Consider the following 23,967-nt stretch of genomic DNA (forward strand, 5'->3'; position numbering starts at 1 on the left):
TAGAACCTCCATGCCATAGAATACTGTTTGGCAGTGAACAAGAATTATCCACTGACACACATGGCATGAACGAGTCATCAGAGCATCAATTACACAGTGAAGAAGGCTAATGTCACAGAGTCATACTGTACGATTCAATTGCTTATGTCTGAAATGCCAAGATTCTGGAAGTGGAACTGAGACTTCCTGAGCTGGAACAGCAGCTGACATGAGCAGTCAATCACAGCACGGATAGCTACAATGAGCCCTTCCAGGCCACTGGGATTCAGTACCTTCTCTGTTAGGTCACTCCGCAGCATGACTATAACCCAACACTGGGATGTACACAGGATGTCTGTAAGCTCCAGGCCAGTCTGAGAGACCTTCCGTCAACACCATGAAGAGTGACCAACCTGATGATGAGATGTGCAGCCTTTCCACGCTGCAGTGCAACAAGGGCACCTACAAAGTTCACTCAGAAGAACTGTGCAACTGAGTTACCCCTCAACAACTCCCCCCCAACCCCCCTCACAAAAATCTCATTAATAGTTTTAGTAAGTTTATAATTTTGTATTAGTCATATCATAGGCATCCTTAGGCAAGTTGGACACACGGGCCCTGGGTTGGACACCATTGACATAACTCAGCCCCAGTAGCTGGCTTTCCTTAGGGAACCTCGGAAGAGCCAGTTGAGGCTGAATGGTAGCCACTCAGAAGGTAAGTGCTGTCACTGTACAAAATGTTCACACTGTCTTCCTTCTCTGAAAGGCATCTCAGAGACATAAATGCATCTTAATAATGTGTGATTGTCCTTCCTATAAAGATAAAACACACTAATAAAGATCTCAGAGTCTAAGCCAGGAAAGTTAGCCTGTTTAGAACTAAAGCGATTTAAATCAATCTCCATTCTATAACTGGGAGCAAAGTGTCCTGCAGATAAAGGTTCTGTGACCTTTTGTTTTCATCATGATTATTAGTAGTACTGTATAAAGAACCCAATGGGTGTAGGCCAATACTTCTCTGAAACACAATATGAGTCGTGAGTAAGTTACACAAAAGGGTTTTTAAGATAAATGTAGGTAAAGCGCTTGCTTAGCAAGCCCTGGATTCAATCTCCAGCACCGCACGCAAGCACGCACGTACGTATGTACGTACGCACGCACTCATGCGGACACGCCCATACACACATACTGAAGATGAAAACCACAGTATAGAAGGTAACATGTGACATCTGACATCAAGCCTTAAATTGTACGTTGGTTCCTCCTCTCCGCAGCTGTCTTTCTTGAGTGTTGAGGACAGCAGCCACAGGTGTATCATTGTAGCAACTGGTAGTTTTTAAAGTCACACACCTTGTGCTGGGTGATTGAATCTAGAGAGAGAAAAAAAATCAGTTTGACAGTTAACATTGCTAGTTGCAACACAGGTCAGCCCCCAGCCCCCAGTCTCCCACCCCCAAGACAGGGTTTCTCTGTATAGCTCTGGCTATCCTGGAACTTACTCTGTAAGACCAGGCTGGATTTGAACTCAGAGATCGCCTGCTTCTGTCTCCTGAGTCCTGGGATTAAAGGCATGTGCCACCATGGCCCAGATGTAACCCTTTTTTTTAATGCTTTACAAAATGATAGTTTAAACAACTTAAATGTTTCAGAGCTGTTCACAGTCTCACTTGCCCTTATAGTACTCTGGATTTAAAAAGTAAAATGAAACAAAGTAAAAGTAATACCACTAGTTCCCCAGTCACACTGGCCTCAGATCACTCCCTTTAACAGTCCTTTGTCCTGTTAGGCTCTATCATACTAAGGACATTCCCATCGGGACAGAACATTCTGTTGGATGGAGCTGGGACGCGTGCCAGTCAACGATACCTGAACTCTAATCTCTGTGAGCTTCTTTGAATACCCACTGTTAGAAGGGAGAATATAAATATTTAATTTTGATTATGATATTAATCATGAGATCTAGACTGTCCCCGGCTGTATACTCAGTTAGGTACTCCACGTGGAGTACAGTTAGGCATAGTTCCTAAAACCCAGTTTGTGGTCCAATGAAAGCGGTTGGACTGGGGAAATGCTTCTTAGGGCTTGAAACTTCATTACTTTATGAAAGGTATAAGGTGTATCTGGTCACAGAGGCCAGCTGGTCAATGCAGTGTGCGACAATTAACCAGAATCCCTCCGCCATGGCTGCAATGTGTAATGTTCCACAGACTTGTGTTGAAAGCTTGGTCCCCAGCGGCTGCTTGGGGAAGTGCTGGAAACTTTAGGCAGTGGAGCCTTGCAGAGGAAGTAGGTGGCTGAGGTCTGTGCTGGGCTGGGTCCTGCCCTACTCCTCGCTCCCTGTGCTTCCCAGCTGCTACCCCCAATCAGGATGTTCTGTCCACCCATGGCCCCTAAACAGTAGAACCAGACAATCATGCCTCGAGATCTCTGAACTGTGGTCCATAATATATCCTTCCTCTCATGTCATTTTTCTCAGGACTTTTGTCAGAAACAAAAATATTGACTAATAGACTATCATTTTGTCAGTACTAAAAGCCTTACTGGCCACAAGTGTCTTTTTACTATTAAAAAAAAAAAAAAAAAAAAAAGGAACATAGCTGATTGTTGGAGCTCCCTGGCTGACAAGCTTAATTAGAAAGTTTACAGGCATCTCCCATTAGACAATCATGCAATTAGTTAAGACAAAAATATTTGAAGGCCTTGAAGAATGACACCTCGTGGAAGATGGATAGCAATGGTGGCTGTGTGGAACAAGGGAGAAAAGGGGGTTCATTCCAGAAATAAAAAGAGAGTAGAAGATATAATAATGCTCATCTTAGTTTTGGCTTAAGAAAATGTTCAAGAATTTAACTGTTGCCTTCCTGTACAGATATGCTTCCATATAAGACGAGGCATTGGTGAGGGATTTCCTGGGGTACTTGGAAAGAGAGGAACATACTGACTCGATTTTGATGCATATATATGCATGTGCTCATGAACACGTGTGTTTCACACTAACAGCATGGGCACACCACTTAGTTTCCTCTACAACGGTGAAGCGAGCCTCATGGTTTATACCTTCATCTGAGCTTGTTGTGAAACTGCATTAGTTTGTGCCATTTGTCTTTGCTTGTACACACCTCTGTGATGTAAATGCTACAGTCTTCTTTATGTGCTCACATTATACTGGCGTTTTGTTTAAATGTCCCTGGATTTGGAAGCACAGACGCAGATCTGCTCTCCGTACCTGGTCTATAAGGTGATTCAGCCATATTGCCATCCACTATAAGGTGATTCAGCCATATTGCCATCCACTATAAGGTGATTCAGCCATATTGCCATCCACTATAAAGTGATTCAGCCATATTGCCATCCAGGTTGCAAGAGCTCTTTGGTCCCCAGTTTTACACATGGATTTCTGACTGAGTCATTTTAAAGTCATTAAAAAAACAAAACAAACAAACAAACAAAACCCTCAACACCAACAAGCCAATAAAAGAAGATCTCTTCCTACTTAATCTGAAAATTTAATATAATCCAAAAATTTCAAGTTAAAAAAAAAAAGAAAATTAATATAGTGACTCCAAAAAAGGAGAACCAGGTGATAAAAGGGAATTGTTGTAATTACAGCATTAAAGTCCAATGAGGTTTGCACGGAACAAATAAAACACTGTAAAAAAAATGTGAGTGGAAGGGGCATTGGGCATCAGTGGAACACAGAATGGTCAGGCAGATGACAAGACCTGCTTCCCCAGTCCTGTCACATGGTGAGTAAACTGCAGACAGAGCGCAGCTCCGGACAAGAAAAACTAGCATTATCACCATCACCATTCAGCTTTTTGAGACAGGCTTTCATGTAGTCCAGGTAGTACGTGAGCTCCTAACCCTCCTGCTTCCTCTTCTCAGGTGTGTCGTCAGTACACAGCTAAGCATTTGAAGCACACGAGATGCAGGAGATGTCCTTGAAACTGAGGCAAGAGTCCTTCCTGCCCTTCTGTCTCTTTCCTGCCTTCCTTAGTTCTTTCATTCTTAAAACAAAAACTCTAGCCCTAGACCCTCCATGTTCTTTGATAGGACTTGGCATGAATCTACAGCAAGCTGCAGCTTTTTTGCCACACTTTTGTGTGGTCTCATGGTTGGTGTATGGAACCAACATGCTGCCAACATTAATGTTTTATGGTATGGAGGACAAGTCACAGTATTTAACTAAAACTTGGTAGTGACTGATGGCACTGTGCCAACTTAAGAGTACTGGGGACTAGGCTTTTTCTCTGTGTATCGAAGAAGAAAGTTCAGTGGTCACATACACAGGCTCATTCAGTTAGGCATCTCCCCTACTTCACTGTGGGATGAGTATTACCCAAGCCTCTGGGGCATATTTATGGCAAGAGCTTTGCCCCTCAATAGCAGGGGCTCAGGTTATGTCTTAGGGTGTCTTATGGTGATGAAACACCACGACTAAAGCAATGTGGGGAGGAAAGGGTTTATTTGGCTTACACTTCCACATCATTGTTAATAAATAAAGGATGTCAGGACAGAAACTCAGGCATTACAGGAACCTGGAGTCAGGAACTGATGCAGAAGCTGTGGAGGAGTGTTGCTTTATTGGTTTGCTTTTCATGGCTTGCTCAGACTGATTTTTTTTTTCTAGTACCCAGGACCACCAGCCCAGGCTGGCACTGCCCATGATGGCCTGTGCCTTCCCCCATCAATCACTAATTAAGAAAATGCCCAACAGGCTTGCCTACAGCCATATCTTAAGAAGGAATTTTGTTTACTGGGGTATCCTTTTTTTTTTTATTTTTTATTTTAGATGACTCTTGCTTGTGTCAGGCTGACATAAAAACTCCCAGCCCAATCACAAAGCACTCTTGAGTGATGGACCCAGCACTGGCCCCTGAATAACTTTCACAGGTTGGCCACAGTTCTGTCTGGAGCTGATGGAGCAGGTCTCTCCTATCGTCTGTGGTTATCCCACAGGCTTCTCTTCCACAGGCTGAGCAAAACCTTGCTCCTTCAGCACTGGTCCCCTAGCCTTGCTAGCTCTCTGCTCATAGCTCTTTTGGACTCTTTCAACTCAAGTCCAGAGATAACTATCCTTCATTTCAGCAAGAGCAGCCATCCTCTAGGCCAGCACCCTTGGCCTCCCCTCCCTTGGTTCTCTCTCCTTCCTTTTGGCCATCATAGGCTGACTGCTTCTCCTGACTGAAGCCTTGCCCTACCAGGCCAGGGCAGAGGTCTATCCTGATCCTCTTCCTTATTCTGTCCTTGGCTCCAAAGCAACTCTCAGTAAGGACCTCTCTCACCGCCACTGCATTCCTGTACCACATCTTCTTCATAGCATCTGCCACCGGTGCTGTTTAAAATCTGCTTTCTGTCTTCTTTCTTAGAGTGTAAGTCTCACACGGCTGTGCCTTTCTCTTAGCACATGAGCAGTGCAAAGTAAGTATCATTTTACTGAATGATGAATGAGACTCAATGCTGAGTGTGTGTGTGTGTGTGTGTGTGTGTGTGTGTGTGTTAGCTAACACTGACCAGCAACTTGACAGGTTGATAAATCAGCTAGGGGACAAATCGCCTGGCATATCTGTGAAGAGGTGAAGAGTGGATTAACTGAACTGGGAGGCCCTACCCTAAGTGTGAAAGGCACTGTTTCATGGGCTCAAGTCTTGGAAGGAATAGAAAGGAGAAAGTGAGCAGAGAACCAGGCCTTGCCTCTCTGATTCCTGAGAGATGTGACACGCTGCCCTGCCTTCGTGACTCCCTACCACTATGCATTCTAAACTGAGGCAGAGCAACCCTTCCCTCCTTGAGTTGCTCTGTGATATTTTGTCACAACAAAGAGACAAGTAGCTAACACAGCGTTCCTGAGGAAGAAGCTTGATCCAAGGCAGCTCCTTTCAGCTCTGACACTGCCCAGGACTACCCAAAGCCTGGCACCTCTCAGGGTGCAGTAAGCAGTCAGCCACAGGAAAGATTTTCTGCCCTGGCCTGTCATTCATAGAACTTGTATTTGCTGTCCTGGACATGGAAATAAAATGACTTATCACAAGGCCATCCCAGTGCTTCCGATCTCACTGGTGCATTTTGGGATGTTCAGCTGACCTAACTGTGGCAGCATCTTGTGCCTATCAGATATGTCTGTGTAGACAATTACCCCATGTAAAGATGTCTCCTCTCATTCTCCGTCCCTGCCCTCCCATTCTGTTTTCTTGACTGGCCTCTCCAGAATACTGCTGAAAAGGGTAGTAGCGTGGCTATGCTTCTTCTATTCACTAATATCTCATTTTAGATTTTAAACATCCATCTTGACAAAAGGAGTGATTAGGTTAAGATCAGTAGCCTTGAAAATGGGATGTATAACTATTCTTTGTTTAGTTCTGTGATCATTTGTTAGTTTTGGTAAAGCCTACTACTAAAATTACATAGAGGAGATGCTACTTTTAAAATAAGATATACAAACTATAAATCTGCCATTTCAGCTATTTTGACTGAACATTTCAATAAAAGCACATTGACAGTACTGTGCAGATACCGGCACTTATGAATTTTGAACTTTCTCATGGTCCCAGACCAAATCTCTGTATTCACTGAACAGTGGCTTCCCACTCTCATGCTGCCTGCAGTAGCTTCAGGCAACCCTGGTCACATGTTCTGTCTCTGTGACTTTGTCTGTCCTGGGGATGTCACAGGTATGGCATTGGGTTTGTTATTCTGTGCCTGGCATGACGTCTGATCATGTGTGGCAGGGGTCAGGCTCCGCTTTGTAGGCAGGAGACAGCACAGCATGCGGAATCACTGTATTTGCTTCGCTGTCATCTGTCACCCGACACTTGGGTGAATAAGGTGGCTGCAGTTACAGACATACACATCCTCCTTAACAGTTGTCACATCTGGGGCGGGTTCTACATGGCCAGCAGTGGGTAGACTGGGTCACTGGTAACATGGCACAGCATTTTCCTTAGTGCCGCAATACTTGTATTTCCCTTGGAAGCATACAAAGGCTCCAGGTACCCACACTTTCTTGAACACCTTTTATTTTCTAACTTTTGGCAGTGCGGGTGGGGGTGGTAGTGCCCATCATGAGGGGTGTGGAGATCTGATTCATGTTTCCCCACGGTTAGTGTTGGTGAACAGTTTTTTTGTGGGTTTACTATACCTTTGGATGGTTTTCTGGAATTTTTTTTTTTTTTTCACATCCCCTGTCCCATTTCTTACTACTGGCCTCATTATTATCTTTGGAGTCACTGGAGGTTCATGTAGTCTTCAGGGTTGATGAGTGCCCACTCGGTTCCTGTCCACTCTCCACGGTCCATAAGATGGCGGTGAGGATCCCTCTTGCAGAGTCCCCAGCATTAGCAGCAGGACAGCTGTGCTTCTGGGCGGTGGAGGGGAAGGGAGGTCTGGCTGTCTACCCCATGCTCAAGGCTCCCACCATCCCAAAGGTGGCTTTCCTGGAATGCACGTGTTCCAGTTGCTGTAAACCTTTAAAGGCTGTGTGGACTTCCCCAAGGGTCAGGCAGCTTCTGCTCGCTTCCTGTGATGGATGAGCCCCTGGAGCACAGGTCAGTGCCCTTAGGACGTCACCCTGTCCTCCTACAGCAGCTTGGTAGGGGGTGAGAGACACTCTCCTGTTTTGTTTTGTTTTTTAAATTCACATTTTGTAATGCTCCATTTGTCTGTGTTTTTGGTTCCCTGTTTGGTTTCTGTGTCTCACTTTTGAATTTATCAACGTGAAGTTGCTCACCTCACTGCCCTGATTTTCTGACACGCTGTTCTGTGTGCAGTTGTGTCTAGCTCCAGTCCCAGCACGGTCCACTGACTGCTCTGCCTTCCTTCCTCAGGCTTGTGCTCACTCTTACTCTTTAGATGATACGAATCACTACTGCCCAGCTTCATCTTCCTCTCAGCTTTGCTCTATTAATATATGGAGGTGTCATCATCATTTTTTCCTCCTTTCATACTTAGGGATTATCTTATTGGCATTTATCTTAAGCACTGATGTTTAGGAACAGAAACAGACTGAAAGTTAAAGTGGCAAAATTTCATCCAGCTACTGTTTTCTCAGCTTGAAAGCTAGGGGAGGCTTATTGCCTTTCCCTCTAAGGTGGGGGCACCTCAGCCCCAGTCCTGTTTGCAGAACACTGGTTTCTGTACTACACAGTCTGAAGTCTACCAGTTTGAAATCTTACAATTGAGAGAAAAGTTCCCTACCAGTATAAAATCCCACTCCCTATGAAGAAGATGACAAATGAGACATCAGGTGGCAGGGATGGGGCTTCTGGAGTTTTTCCTGATGCACTTCCCCAGCTCAGGCTACAATCAGAGAGGAGCTCAGGCAGGGTGGCGTGAACAGCTTTCAGCTACTTTCTAGAAGCTCTGTACTGATGTCTGAGGGCAAGGTGACACACCTTGAGGTCTCTGTCCTTGGCTGGTTGATGCGCTGGCTTCCTTCTTCCATCCAGTCTTTTCTCTGTGCCTGTGCCTCCTCTGCTTAGAAAAGAAACTCTCCAACTAGATTAACATCTACATTCATGAGAATTTAACCTTTTGCCCTCTTCCAAAGTCTTATCTCCAAATACATTCGTATTCTAAGTTCCCGACAGGCTTTATCACAAGCTTGAATCTCCATCACTTGAAGTTCTAGGGTGTTTAATATTAACTACCTGTGAGGCAACAGAAAAGGAGCCAGAGCCTAAGGTACTCCAGAGCCACAAGAAAACTACCTTTGAGCCATAACCCAGAGCATCAATTAACCAAGCCAGTGAGCAAAGACAGGCTAAATGATCAGTAACATCCCATTAGGAGGTCAGGCTTTGAAGTTCCTTTTATTGGATGCTGGGAGCCATGGGGCAGCTCTTATACACTGGGGGCATTGCTTGGGACTGGGGCTGCTGTGGGGCTTAGTGAATGTCTAATCTTTATAGCAAGTTTTATAGAGCTGCCTGTCACATCACAAACACCAAGCACAAAAGTGCTGATGGCCACGGTGGCTTCCCAAGACAGCACACACATTTCTTCTGACACATATGAAACACTGCTGTGCTCACATCATTTCTGCTCTGAGCTCATGACATGGGAGATTTTTTGGTTCTGAGGTGGCATTTTATGCTGAGGGCGGCTGAAGGAACTGTCTTGAGTTGGATGAGGGCAGCCTGGCTGACTAGGAAAATTCAAGGACATCACACGGACTACTGGGAGAGCTTAGGGATTTTTTTTTTCTGAGTCCATTCTTTCCTTATTTTTCCCAAACCGAAGCTAAAGTACCCACCTCAGCAGCCACTTACAGAATCCTGTCAAGGATACGTTGGCACACGCATCAGCTTTGGGTGTTAGAATTACACAATTCTACCACTTAGTTTTCAATCGTGTATACTTCGGTCGTTACTTTCCCTCAGCGTGACTGGGGGGGTTTGCTGGTTCTGGGTTCCTTGACAAGTATAAATTAAGCACATGGGAAGAGAAGGGCAGGCCAAGGTGCACACTGGCCTCCCAGTCTTCTGGTTTCTCTTCTAAACCCTCAGCCTCCTGTGACTAGTTCTTTTCTATGAAGATACTGGTCAAGGTGGGCTTGGACAGTCCTCATGTGTCCATATAGTTATGAATCCCCAAGGTCCATGGCCTCCAAAGCAGCCTTTTTGTCTATGGAAAGTCACAGTTAATGCACTTAGCTGGTCAGCCATTGGGGGACACAATGAATAGCCTAGGCCAGCATGGGAAGGCCCCCAAGCTATCAGGGACCTTTTTCCTGAGAGCTCTGACATGGGTGAACAATCAAGTCAAATGTTTTTTGTAAGTTATGTGGAAGTCATATCAAGGCTAAACTTTCTTTTTCTGGCAGCTCTGTGGAGAATACTACACTATCTCCCCACAATAGCATAAATGCATGTCTTATCTCATGAACATATCCCAGACAATTAAGGGGAGGCTGAGCCTGGAAGCAGCCTCCTGAGAAAGGCCAAACCCATATTATTTGATAACATCAAAGGGAGGGGATGGCGTGATCAACAATGACCATAGCACCACGTCACACATCTTGACAGCTCCTAGTGCAGAGCTCTACCTGTATTCTCACCAGTCAAGGTGCTTAGACCCCGGAACCTCTGAGATTTTGATATAGGAACCTACATATCATGGGAGTGCCTAGGAGAATCCAACAATTAAAAAACAGTTTTAAATAGCATCCATGTAACTGGCATTAGGGCCAGCAGTGCCTGGTTCCTGCTACCAGGAATTTGATGTTTGTTTTCTTGTTGATTTTCATGTACAAGCAAGTGCCCACAGGGTTGTTCTTGCTCAAAAATCCCCATTTCTCCTCATGATTGAATGATTCACAGAGAATGTTGGCCCAAGTACAGTGCTGTTTCAGGGAAAATGGGCTCTAGGGATTGAACAGGGAACATGGACTCCTTGTAAGGCGTCTGACACCCTCTGTGGTGCGCATGAGTAAGGCAAGGATTAAATGCCTTCTGCTGAATTCCACAGGGTGACATTCTGCACTTGCTCTTGCCCTATGTCAGTCGCACACAATGGCCGGGAAGGCAGGATGCTCAGCTGGCCAGACTTGAGGCTAGGAGAAATTCTTCTAAGAAACACTTACTTTCTTTGAGGCATTTCTCAGCAGTTTCACACGAAACTCATCAACTATAAGAATAAATATAAAATCATAATACTCCAACCAAGTGCACCACACTCAGCCCTGGCATATTCATCTTGGATGGCGACTTACAAATTTGAAAGTGGATATAAAAAGCTGCTCTTAACATTTTTAAATAAACATTTTATCCAAACCACTCTCAAGACTCTCTCTGACCCAAACTCACACTGCCTATTCCAGCGGGAATAAATCTAATTAATAAACACTGAATATTGTCTTTCACAGCATATCACAAAATAATTTTCCTTTTCAAACCCATGCCTTAAAAGTTCTTGTTAATTTTATTTTATCTTATTTATTCTTCATTTTTCCTATTTACTCATTTACTTTAGAGCTGGGCTTGTGGCTTCGTACGTGCTAGGCAAATGCAGTGCCATCAAGCTGCATCTCTAGTCTTTCTTAGTATGCTTTAAGAATATATTATTTCTGCTCTTTCTCTTCTTCTTCCCCCCCTGCCCCCGCCTTGGCAGAATGACCCTAGGACCCTGCACTGGCAGGAAAAGACCAAGGCAGCACAGAGCCTGGAGGGGACAGCAAGCCTGGGACCCTGCTGTGCTGTGCACTTGTGCTTGATGTACAAACGTGGAGGCGTCTGTTATGTGCACACCACAGCAGCTGTTGGGTTATAATTCAACTCAGATAGAGAAGAACTGAGCAAATTAGTGTTTGAAAGATACATGGCTCAGGTTGGAAGACTTGGTGTGTTTGGGGGGTCCACACGAGCCATGGGGACTCATCTCACACAGGCAGGCCTGAGACACACACAATACCCGGATACTGCCAAGGGCACAGGAGCTGGTGTAATCAATGACGGGTCAGCAACAGGACGTCAATTAGGGCGAGAAAAGAAGCAGAAACCAGGGTCCCTGAGCCAGCCCTGACATGCAGAGAATGCTGCAGGGGAGGGGGCCTTGGGAAGACAACAACAGGTAGGCAGTCATCCCCTAAAATCCCAGCTCGAGCCAACTGACAAAACAACCGGAAGAACAGCCTGGCTGAGACAGGGACTGCACAGGACGCAGGAGCAACAGGAAGGGCCTTCAGTCACCCAGCCTGGAAATAACAGAAGTGCAGGCTCAGGCTGTGTCCCTGAGCAGCCCACAATTCCCGAACCCTGGAACCATTAGCTGTTGTTTCAGACTGCTGATACCAGCCACGTACAGACTTGTTTTCAAAGGCCAGTTCTGGTCTGCAGTGGTTGTCAGTTTGATGCGCTTTTCCAAGAAACCAAACAAGAACCCAGCCTCGGAACATGGGATGTCTGAAGGTTCTATTCTTGGCATTCAGAAGAGTAAACAGTGGCTTGGCTTGGGACTAGAGCTGAACGGTAGATTTTTTTTTTTTTTTATTTTTAAATAGTTTCTAAACAAAAGACAAATTGCTCTGTAGCAGATAGTAAAAAGTACTTTTGATTGCCTTATTTGAAAATGTACAGGGATAATCATCAATCATTGAAAACATATTCATAAAATGTATGAGTTTCTGTGTGAATGTACCTTTTATCTATTTATCTATTCAAGAAGAATGTCAAAAAGACAGTGAGAGAAACCAGAACATTGGGATTTAGAGATGAGGGTAAAGTAGGGGAGCGGTCTGAATAAACCCAGGAAGAAGGTGAAGCTAGAAGGGCAAGAGGGCGAAAGGGAAAGAGATGGACACATAAGGGGCAAGACAGTTCTGAAGGACCCAGTAAGGACCTCAGCCTCAGGAGAGAAAGGGAAAGAGAAGAAGAGGGAAAAGAGGGACAGAAAGATAGAGGAGAGGACTAGAGAGGGATGGAGGAAGGGAGTGGGTCAGGGAGGGGAGCAGGAGGAAGATAGGAGAGGAGGGAGGAGAGGAGGAAATAATTGGGACCTCAACCACAGGGGAGAAGGGGAGAGGGAAAGGCAGAAAGAAGGGAGATACTCACGAGAGAGAGAGAGAGAGAGAGAGAGAGAGAGAGAGAGAGAGAGAGCGCTCAGAAGGAACCAGGTAAGGACCTGCAAGTTGGGTAATCCATTGTTAGACTGGAGCTGAGGCCTCTCAAAATTCCTATGTTTACGCCCCAACTCCCAGCAACTTAGAATGTAATGTATTTGGAGACAGGACCCAGGAAGACAGTAATGTAAAATTAGGTCCCAGTAGGGTTCAACCAGTCTCACCAGCGTCTTTAAGGGGGAAGTGTGGACTCAGAGAAAGAAGTCACATAGGGGAGGGATGTTACCTGCAAATCCAAGGAAAGGCCATAGGATGTCTGCCAGAACCTACCTTGCCATTGGCCTTCTAGATTCTATGATGGTGAGAAAATGACTATTTCAGCTGCCTGGTCTGCAGGACTTAGTCCCACCAAACTAATACATTTGTCAAAATCTCAGGGATGAAGATTTAAAATTTATCTTCAAAGCTGAGTCCTAAGTTCATCCTGTCTGGGATGAGCCCATTGTAAGGTGTTCAGCATAAAAGGAGGGAAGGAGGAGAAGGACAGAAGAGGAGAGGAGGGGGAATGGAGGGGGAAGGGAGAAGGTAAGGTAGAGGAGGGGAAAGGTGGAGGAGAGGAAGGACTCGCCTGAGAATGCTCACTCCTGGCTGAATGGCCCTTCTCCTCCTGAGAGTCCTGCAATCCTCCACAATGGAATAACTGGTAAAGCCCGTCTGTCGCCATCACACTTCCTACTGCCAGGCATCTAGTATTTTTTCCTCGCTGGGAATCTCAGGTAGCACCTGCTGCAGGTGCCTATAGAATCCAAGCCAGCCAGTGTACCCAGGTCATCTGTGCTTACAACTTGAGGCTGGGGTGGCTCTGAGTGAGCAGATTTCCTACATGTGCTAAGGGTGAGGCCCACTGCAATTACCTCTCCTTGAGCCCCTGAGCCACATGATCAGCAGTACCCTCCCCTGTTCCTCCTGCTTGTATCCCACCACCTGGGTTCCTACCTAAGACCCATTTCTCTGACAGGTACTGGATCCTTTCTTCCTTCTTGCCACTGTAGGGACCAATGATGAGGCTGGCCAGCTGAGGGGCTGGGCTGACTTGGCCACCACACAGGCGTACCAGTTCGCACAGCTTGGCTCTGGGGGGGCTGCTGGCTGGTGCGATGAATATCTTTGGCTGATTGGCAAAGAGGGTTCCTTGGTACTGCTGAGTGGACAACTGGCGTTCAAGTCGGCAGATCTGTGGGCAGATGGAAGGAAGTCAGTAGAGGCAGAACTCAGGCTGTCTGGAGAGCAGGTTAACAGTGAAGCTCACTTCTCTTCTCAAAAAACAGACTCAAGGTAAGGTTGCTGTGTTAGTCAATTTCTGTCATCATAACAGTGTATCTGCAACAAACACCACCAGAGCAGAAGGCTATCTTTTGGCTCAGGATGCTGTTCTAAGCATGGCAGTTGGGAAATGGAGTACAGAACAAGGATTGGGGGGAAGGCACACCCCTCAAAGGCGCACCCCAGTGACTAGCTTCCTCCAACCAGTCCCTACCTCCTAACAGCCCATTCGGTCATGAACTCACGCACAGATCAGTTCTGGTTTGAAATTAAAGTTAACTAAACCTTTCCGATTTAATCACTTCTCAAACAGCATGGCCAGTTGGAGACCAAGGCTTCAACACACCAACCTTTGGGATCCCTTTATATCCAAACCACAAGAGCTATTCATTCTTGGGCAAATTTTATATTCTGAAGACTTGCGAAGACAATGATATGAAAGATGTTTTTTAAAATAGACATGGATAAAACTCCAGAAAAAAAAATGTGCTGCCTCCTGAATTATCACAATTTAAAAAACAAAGTATTAAAGATTGGCCAACTACTAAACAGACTGTTAAGTACATCTATGAGTATCGTTTAAGTGATTCAGAGGACTGTGTCAGTGAACAGATTATCTACTGCTGGCCTTTCCCTTGCCATCATTCAACTCTTTGGCAAGTGACTAACAGCACTAAGACTGCTACCAGGCAGGATGCCAAAGAGATAGAAAGAGAATTCCCAAGGAGGCCCCTCCCCAGGGAGATCAGGTGTGCATGTAGGGGAGAGGGAATCCTAGAAGATGTTTCGAGGAGTCATTCCGAAAAGGGTTTGAGGATGTTTTAGATAGCATTTGAGAACAAGTGCCACAGAAGCAATTGAAAAAAATAGACATGTAAACCAGAACTCCTTTGTAGTCTGAGGCAGTTTTGGACATCTGGTTGACCCGTGGGACAATGGGCAGGCCCATTATTTTAAATACTAGTAACAGATTGATAAAGACTTTTTTTTTTAATGAAAAATGCAAATAGCCTTGGAGCTGGTGGGAGCTATGTATTTTGAATATTTTAGTCTGTTCCCCCAATATCTGGGATCAACAGCTTAGGGAATCTTGGGGCTTTGAGGTCAAGTGTTGGGGAAAGGAACTCTTTTGAAGAGTGAACCCTTGTTGGGGCTCTGCTCAGAGGACAACAGCCCCTGCAAGCACAAAGTGTGAGTTGCTCACTTTACACCTCCCATACAATTTCCCACTACTCAGTTCACACCTCCCGTAGGATTTTCTACTCAGTTTGCACACTACAGTTTTTTTGTTTTGTTTCAGAGACAGGTCTTGCTGTGTCAGTTAGAGAGGCCAGGAACTCTTCCTATCCCCGGCTGGCCTAGAATCCTCTGTCTCCTGTGTCTATCTCCGGAGTGCTGGGATTGTGTGAGCATGACCACACCTAGCCCTAATATAAAAAGAAGGCCCTGCTATGAAAATGTAGCAGGGCAATAGGGCATGAGTCCTGATTCTCTCATCGATATGGTGAGGGGCACAGCAACGCTTCTGTGGGAAAGGCGGTGGGTCAAGGGGTTACAGGAAGAGCCAGGGCTAAAGCAGCCCAGAGAAAGCTGCCCTACCCACATGGTGAGTTACCATGGGGAACCCAAGGTCACCACTATCCATCGAGTTGTTGAGCTGCTGACCACGCTGTGCTGAAATAGGAGCCCAAGAAGCACTATGCAGGGCATAGCCACATATCCCAAGCAGTGATAAATGGGATCCATGACTGAAACGGAAGGACATGAAGTAAAGAGTGAGTTTTTATACATTAGACATTGATGTCTGTTAATTTGCTAAAGCCTTTTCTTCCTAAGTGGCAGGCAGAAAGCATAGATGTTATGGCAGTGTGGTGGCTTACGTGTTCTACACAGGGTCCCTTTCCAGCCCAGGGGAAGATGGGACTGATCCAAGCCCATCAGAGAGACTTTCCTCTGCAGATGCATACTCCTAGCCAATGCGGTCTAAGAATAGGTGAGATTTGAAAATTTGAGGGAAGATTTGGGGGAACTTTCCCTAACTATTATAACCAAAAATGCCCTTTGGGCTAAATGGGCATGTTTATGTAGGACACGCAGTTATTGAGCCCTTGGGACATGGTGAAAATGGCTGAATGAGAGATGGCAAGTCGAGGATCTAAGTCCTCAGCCTTGCACTTAACCAAACTGAGACACATCCTTCTCTCTTCCTTCTACTAGAAAACGATTCTAAGTGTGTAAGATGCCAGAGTGTCTGAATGATCTCACTGACCCACTCTTAAGGATTTGTTGTGGTTTTATCAACCTACTCTAAAATGCTAATACAATGAACACACATTTAGAACACAAATTTTTAAAAATAACAACAAATGATCTGGGTTTGGTGGCACACACATGTAACCCAACACTTTTAGGTGGAGGGAAGAGGATCAGGAATTCAAGGTCAACCTCAGCTACACAGCGAGTTCAAGCCTGCTTCTGCTATGTGCGACACTGTCTCACAGACAACAGACAAAAAAATGGGATTGAGCTCACTACCTTACAGTATTATAAGCAGCAGGCAGCCTGCTTTTCTTTAGGAAGAGGGAAATGAGCCTTCGACATCTCAGAATGTGGCTTTAGTTGCTAATTCAATGGTTAGCTAGTCTTTCCTCACTAGGCAGGTGTGTCTGCCGTGGTCACTTGGGGTGCTAGTGAATGATGACAAACAGGGTTCCTGCCTTCAGATTATAAAGCTAAAGTCAACAGATTAAAATTCTTCCCTCTGTTTATTTATTCAGCCCGAAATCACAGGAGGCAAAGTATCTAAAAAGTGTGATTATATTCAAAACAATTGGGCCTGCACAGGCCTTGGCTTTCTGTTGTGGTCTGAATGTGAACACTTGGTCCAAGGCTGATGTTGCTGTTTGGGAAGGTTGTAGAAGCTTTAGGAAGTGGAACCTCGCTGTAGGAAGTGGGTCACTGGGGGTGGGCTCTGAGGCCTTGTAGACAGTCACCATTTCCCGCTCACTCTCTGCCTCTTGGGTGCTGATGGAACGTGACCAGCAGGCTTCCACTGCTGCCATGTCTTCCCCACCATGATGGAATGATCCCCTTCGACTGTGAGCCACAGCAGACATTCTTCCTTTAAATTACTTCTTTTCAAGTATTTGGTCAAAGGAATGAGAAGATCCTCTTTCCAAACCTAAGTAAAATGAGTATGTGTACGGCCATAGAAACTGTGGTAATTGGCACTGTGCTCGCTGCTGAGCTCTGCTGAAGCCCTTCCTGAAAGGAAGGCTTGGGAACAGTCTGCTTCTCAGGGCCTTAGTAGTCCTCCTGCCTCTCAGACTTTTTTTTTCCAGCATCTTTTATTTTTTAATTCTTTATTAATTATACTTTATTCACTTTGTATCCCCCCTGTGGTTCCCTCCCTCCTCCTGTCCCAATAACTCCCTTCCTCCTCCCTCTGCATGCATGTCCCTCCCCAAGTCCACTGATAGGGGAGGTCTGCTTTTCCTTCCTTCTGATCCTAGTCAATTAGGTTTCATCAGGAATGGCTGCATTGTCTCCTTCTGTGGCCTGGTAAGGCTGCTCCCCCCTCAGGAGGAGGTGATCAAAGAGCAGGCCAATCAGTTCATGTCAGAGACAGTCCCTGTTCCTATTACTATGGAACCCACTTGGACACTGAACTGCCATGGGCTACATCCGTGCAGGGGTCCTAGGTTATCTCCATGCATGGTACTTGGTTGGAGTATGAGTCTCAGGAAAGACCCCTGTGCTCAGATTTTTTGGTTTTGTTGCTCTCTTTGTAGAGTTCCTGTCCTCTCCAAATCACCCAAAAGGACAGACACCTGTGCCCCATCCTTAGAGACACCTCATGTCTTTGAGTGCCTGTGCCCAAACTGCTTATTGGTCGTTGACACTGCCCCTGTCTTTGGCTCATGCATTTTCCTTTCTAGTAAAGAACCATTCCCTGGCCTGGTACATGTTTAAGTTAGAGAACTGTAAGGCCATATACCGCACAAAAGGAAAACCAAGTTACTGACAGAGAGCTATGCCCCTCCACCAGTTTTCCTACCCCTTTAGAGGGAGAGGAAGCTCATGTCCCAAGTGATTTTGTGCTGATTATTTTCAAGGCTGTTTTAATCCCCTTTGTTACCACAATTCAAGGCAATTTCCTTCACCTCCAATTTTACTGCAAACTCCCCCCCACACACACACACATACAGCCCAGATGATGCTGGCCAGGCATGAGGATATTATGGGATGACGGTGACAGTGGGGACGAAGTGTGAATCAGTGAACAGATGGATGGGTGGTCATTGTGATATGTTATTTCAGTTGTCACCTCAGCAAGGGCCCCAGAAATAACTGAACATGGACCTAAGCTTTTCCTGAGGAGTTTGCTCAGTGGACACATCATTTGCTGTGCAATTACGAGATCAGAGCTCGGATCCCCGTCACTCACATAAACACCCTGTGGGTATGGTGAAGAACCTGAATCCCAGCAAGGGGAGAGCCAGCATGGGGTAGGAGGATCCATGGGACAAGCTGGTTAGTGAGCTTTGGGTTCAGCAATAGACACTGCTGTGGTAAACTTGCAAATGATTTAAGAACACAACCAACATCGCTCCCTGGCCTCCATATGCACCCCCCACACATATGAACATAGACGTGTGAAAAAACAAAAAGGCAAAGCTAAAAAAAAAAAAATCACAGGTTGAAAACCAACTAGAATGAGTATATCCGGCTGAGCTCTACAAAAGGAGGCCTGGAGGAGCACGCATGTACATGAGGAGGACTGATGTGGAGAGGAAGTGTCCCATTCCACACAGTGTCACCTCATGACAACACACAGCACTTGCATGGCGGGCAGTTCTTACCAGCTATGGAGTCGCAAAGTGGCTCCGAGGCCACCAGAGCCAAATCAGATGACTAAGAAGGGCATGAGCAAGTAACAGAGCGTAGTTTTCCGATAGAACAGATTCTTCCCTGGGGAATCTAAATGTCTCCTTACGCGTCAGGGATGAATGGTGGGTGTGCTGATGCGCATCTGTCATCCCGGCACTAGGGAGTCTGGGTGAGGCCAGCCTTACTTATGCAGAGATGCTCTGCAAAATCCTTGGAAGAAAGAGCAATTAAACGGAGTTCACTGATGCCCTCTGCGCAGGCAGCCTTTAAAGTAAACAGGACGGGCAAAGTGCTCAGGGCAGAGCCTGGGTTTCCAGGAGAGTTCCTGATGCTCTCTGCAGATGGCAGTGCAGTGATATTTTACACGTGTGTCTATGTCCTATTGGCAGGTAAGAAGCAAAAGGCGGGAAGTGGGTGCTTCTTGCTCTAAGCTCCTCGTTCCACTGCTGCTCGTGGAGGTTAGCAAGGGTGCGGTGCCAGCTGAGGCCAAGGCCTGGCTAGCAGCTGTGCTTCAAAGAACACTGTCTCCGTGGCTGTGTGTTAGCCCTCATCAGGGAGGCTACTGATTCACCAGGATTTAGCTCAGACCTTCACATCTGTTTACCTAGAAGTCAGTCACGGCAGACTGTACTGGTGGAGCGGAACAGAATTCCCCAGGTTCCTAGCTCCAAGGAATCCCAGCTATTTGTCCATGATCAAGAATCACCTTGGCAGGGGCTGCGGGTTTACTCACTGTAGCCAGGGCACTGGATTTCAATTACTGTGAGAGCTCACCTGCTGAGTCTTTCTGGCTCACCGATGGAATACACAGATCCCTGGAGAGCCACACACAGGTGAGGAGGTACAGAGCCATGGCGACCATATACCCTCAGCAAACAGTATAAGGGGCTGGCGCTCCAGGACGATACCTGGGGCTGTTTGCTAGCTAGGACAAACGGGCTCTGCATCAAACAGTTTGGGTGTCACAGTGCTGGCCTTTCCCAACGCCACTTCTCACCAGTGGAAAGAAGACAAACACATCCAGGTCAAGTGAGATAGCTCCACACCCGAGTTCCCTGATGAGATTTCCATGGTGTAACAGCCGAAAGCAGATGCTGGGCGTCAGTCTGATGACACTTCTGAGCAGCATGGAAAATATAATCAGGGGCGCCATTACTTCATCTTAGATTCGGAGTATGGGGCACCTGACACCTCCCTAACTGGGAAGCAGTTGGTGCTGTCAGCTCTGAGTACACAGGTGGGTCTCTGGAACATTCATCTGGGCGTGTGACCATAGGACAGCCTCCCTCTCTGGTCAGGACTTCTGAGCCCACAATGGGCTCCGATTCATTAGTGACTTGCTTTGCTCCTACACCCTGGGGCTGGGGGGAGGGGCTGCTAATCCACTCTCTCAACGGCACACTGCCCACCAAATGTGTTCCTCAAGCATGCTGCCAATGAACCTGGACTTCAGTTCCCTGCTTATGATGGCTTGTGGCACACTCATAGAACTGACTGTGGAAAATGTCAGTTTCCTGCATGTTAACTTGGTGTACCTTTCCAGCCTTCTACTTAATATCCCATTTTTTTCCTTCAAGGGCAGTATGCCTCCTCCTCTGGGAAGCTTATCTAATGGGCTCTCCCCTCAAATCCTGCCCACTTGACTTATCTTAGAGGTGGTCGGTGCCACTGCCCATGCATGGTCATGGCTCAAACAAGCACCCAGTGGCCCAGGCATGCAGAGGGAGAATGCCAACAGCTAGCACTGTGACTGAGACTGTAGGGAGACGGCTCAGTGTCAGGTGGAGAAGGCAGGGTGCAGAGACGGCCTGGTGGCGTGTCTCAGCCTGCTCGGGTAGGAGGCAGGTGCTGTAAGTTCTTACTTCATGGGAAGAATAGTTTTAACTAAAATAACTGAAAGTAGGCTGAGCCAATAGCGCAGTCAGTAAGGTGCTCACTGTGTGCATAAAGACCTGAGTTCAGTCTTCAGAACCCACAGTTAAAATGCCGGACTTGGGGGTATGTGCTTGTAATCCCAGTGCTGTTGAGACAGAGACAGACTGATTGATCCCTGGGGCTGACTGGCCGCAGCTTACCTACCTGGTGGATTCCAGGCCAGTGAGAGATCCTGCCTCAAGAAAATCAAGGTGGGGATCAGAGAGAGGGCTCAGCAGTTAAGTGCACTGGCTGCTCTTCCAGAGGACCTGGGCTCAATTCCCAGTACCCACATGTTGGCTCACAACCACCTGTAACTTCAGTTCTAGGGGATCCAATGCCCTTTTCTGTCCTTCCTCCTCAGGCACCAGGCACATGCACGGTGCACAGACATACACATAGGCAAAACACTTCTACACATAAAATGGGGGAGGGGGAAAAACAAAATAAAAAGATCAAGGTGGCCAGGCATGGTAGCACACACATTTAATCTCGTAACTCAAGAGGCAGGTGGATCTCTGTGAGTTGTAGGACATCCAGGGGTACATAGTGAGTTCTGGGGTAGCCAAGGCTTTAGAGTAAGGCCCTGTCTCAAAAACCAAACCAAACCAAACCAAACCAAACCAAACCAAACCAAACCAAACCAAACCAAACCCCCCAAAAGACAAAACTATCAAGTGGAAAATAATATCAAGGTGGAGGATTGTGCCAAAGGAATGACACCAGAAGCTGTGCTCTGATCTCCACACAGGCGCGCGCGCGCGCGCGCACACACACACACACACACACACACACACACACACACACACACACACAACACATACAGAGAGACAAAATCTCCACCACCACCCCCTCTGAAAATTTCTCCTACCGGCAGAAGTGGCTCCCTTCTTCCCACTGTACTCTGATATTGCAAGTGTTTGCTTGTTCTGGAAGGTACTGCAGAGGCAAGAGGACCTCACTCCACAGTGAGTACTGATTCCAGACGCATCATGGGGAGGATGTGGATGAAGGAGAGTTAGAGATAAAATCCCCAGTGTTGGGTTATTCCAGGTACAGCTGTTCAGTGTACCATGACCACAGCTTCCATTGTACAGGGAGGAAACTGAGGCCCAGGGATATAGGACATAAAACTCCTTTGGCTATCACAGAAAACCTGACAACACTGTCTGGTAAATCCTGCTCCCACTGCCTCTCCACATTGTTCGGGATACTGTCCCTGAGCTCTCCTGGCAGGAGAGCCTACATTTCATTCTCATGTTGGATCATTGGCTACTCCAATCATTCATTTGAGGGCATTAAAAAAAGGGTGGGGGGGTAGCCAGTCTACTTTGTTTCTCAAGTGAAAGCATAATAAAACATTTAATTTAAGGAAAAGAAGAGACTGAGTGGACTAGGAACGGCTGGGAAGACCTGCTGCTGGTGTTGGGAGGAAGTGGGAAAGAACGAGCAGAAGGCACATGGCAGGTACTTCAGGGGACAGATGTCTAGAGCTTGGCACGTTCCAAAACATAGTTCAGGATCACTGGAGTGTGAATGTGCAGGAGGGTGCAGGTGAGTAATAAGAAAAGACAATGTTTTTTAGAGTGTTTAAGAAGTGACCAAGTAACGAGGCTGAATAAGCAGGCATCAGACCAACATGACCACACAGTGGGAAGAATGTAGTTGACAGGGCCATCAAAAACTCATTACACAGCGAGTTCCAGGCCAGCTTGAGCTATAGAGTGAGACCCCATCTCAAAAACCAACCAACCAACCAACCAACCAGCCAGCCAGCCAGCCAGCTAACCAAAAAACAAATCCCTCTTGTTAGCAGCAACTTATGTTATTGACTTTTCAAGTTAGGAGGAACAAGCTGCTGAGGGGGAGCTGCCCTGGCTGGGGTGAGGATTCCGCCTCAACCTTAGGTGTTGGGGAATAGTGGGAGGAAAGAGAAAAGGACCTGGATGTGACAGGAGCCCCACAAGAAAAACAACAGAACCAACTAACCAGAGACCTAAGGGGCTTGCTGAGACTGAAGCATCAACCAAAAACCGTGCATGAACTGGACCTAGGCCCCCTACAAAGATGCAGCAGATGGGCTGCTTAGGCTTCAAGTAGGTCCTTTAGTGAGGGAAGTGGGGCCTGCATGGGACAGGGACTCACTTGCCTGCTTTTTAGGTCACTTTCCCCTGGCAGGACTGCCTTCACAGGCCATAGGGGAAGAGGATATGTTTAGTCCTGATGCAGTGTGATCAGCTGGGGTGGATGGGAAAGGGAGGGGACAGAGGGAGGAGAGAGAGTGAGACTGAGCGGGGAGGAAGGAACGAGCTACAAGGATGTAACGTAAATAAAATAAATAAAGGAATGAGGGAAAATGGGAAACAAAATCCATGTCTTACAGTCTTCATTGAGGTAAATGGGCCCCCTTCCCAACCTCCACTCAAAAATCACACCAGGAGTGTGTGAGAACAGTTTTGTTCTGACATGGAAGGCCCATGGGCAATAGCAAAGCAGAGGGATGCTAAACTTGAAACCTTCCTTCTATTCGCAGTGTACTTCGTTGATGCTGTGATTCCTCACCAGTGAAGGGACTTCACAACAGGGAGCTATATGCCAGGTCTGCTCTCCCCCTGGGCTGCCAGGAGCCAGATGTTTGGCTGGTTTGCCTGGGCTAGAGACACCAGTGGACAACAGAGCTGACCCCAGGCTAGAAAAGAGGGGCAGAGAAGAAGGAGGGAAAGTTCAGAGGGGTGTTCTGCTGCCAAGAGCCTGGCGGACAGGCTAAGAAGGAGCCACATCTTAAGAATAGAGAGGCTCCTGATTGTCAACAGGGCATTCTGGCTTCATATCATGGAGGGGACAGTGACCTGACCTTCCCGCACAAATCTCTGGAAAGGGTCACATTTTCTCTGAGCTCTGAGCTGTAAAAATGCCTATTTAGCTGCTGCCAGAAATTACTTAGCAAGTAAACACAACCACACAAGTTTAAAAGAAGTCAGACTGACATAGAAAAGCATTTCTCAAAGCCTGTCACATTTGGAACAAGATGCTCTCCTCCAAGGGATTACTGTGATCTGCTGACGGGCCCTCCAAGGCCTAGAGACATGGGGGGGTGCAGAGTGTGGTAAAGCCCAGCCTCTTCCCACATAGGAATCAGGAGCCTCTGCTGAGTACTTCTCCCTCACCCCAAGGGCTGCACCCAGCATGTGGCACAGAGCAGGACCACCAGACTAAAGCGCTGGCACTTCCTGTCCTATCCCAGCTCCCCTGCCCCCACTGTGTGTGTGTGTGTGTGTGTGTGTGTGTGTGTGTGTGTGTGTGTGT

General features: G+C 46.7%; 1 protein-coding gene across 1 annotated transcript in view; it reads right to left on the reverse strand.

Annotated features, from left to right (window-relative positions):
• Positions 1-531: 531 nt before the first annotated feature.
• Positions 532-23,967, reverse strand: part of Mcph1 (microcephalin 1) — a 195,804-nt gene continuing 172,368 nt past the window's right edge. The window contains exons 13-14 of the mRNA XM_055608491.1: positions 13,531-13,768; positions 532-1,351 (exon numbers count right to left, since the gene is read on the reverse strand). Of these exons, the coding sequence (XP_055464466.1) occupies positions 1,296-1,351; positions 13,531-13,768 (294 nt within the window). The 3' untranslated portion in view covers positions 532-1,295. The remainder of the gene's footprint in view (positions 1,352-13,530; positions 13,769-23,967) is intronic.

This window comes from Psammomys obesus, unplaced genomic scaffold (genome assembly GCF_907164565.1).
Source record: "Psammomys obesus unplaced genomic scaffold, mPsaObe1.curated_primary_1811, whole genome shotgun sequence".
Classification (NCBI taxonomy): domain Eukaryota; kingdom Metazoa; phylum Chordata; class Mammalia; order Rodentia; family Muridae; genus Psammomys; species Psammomys obesus.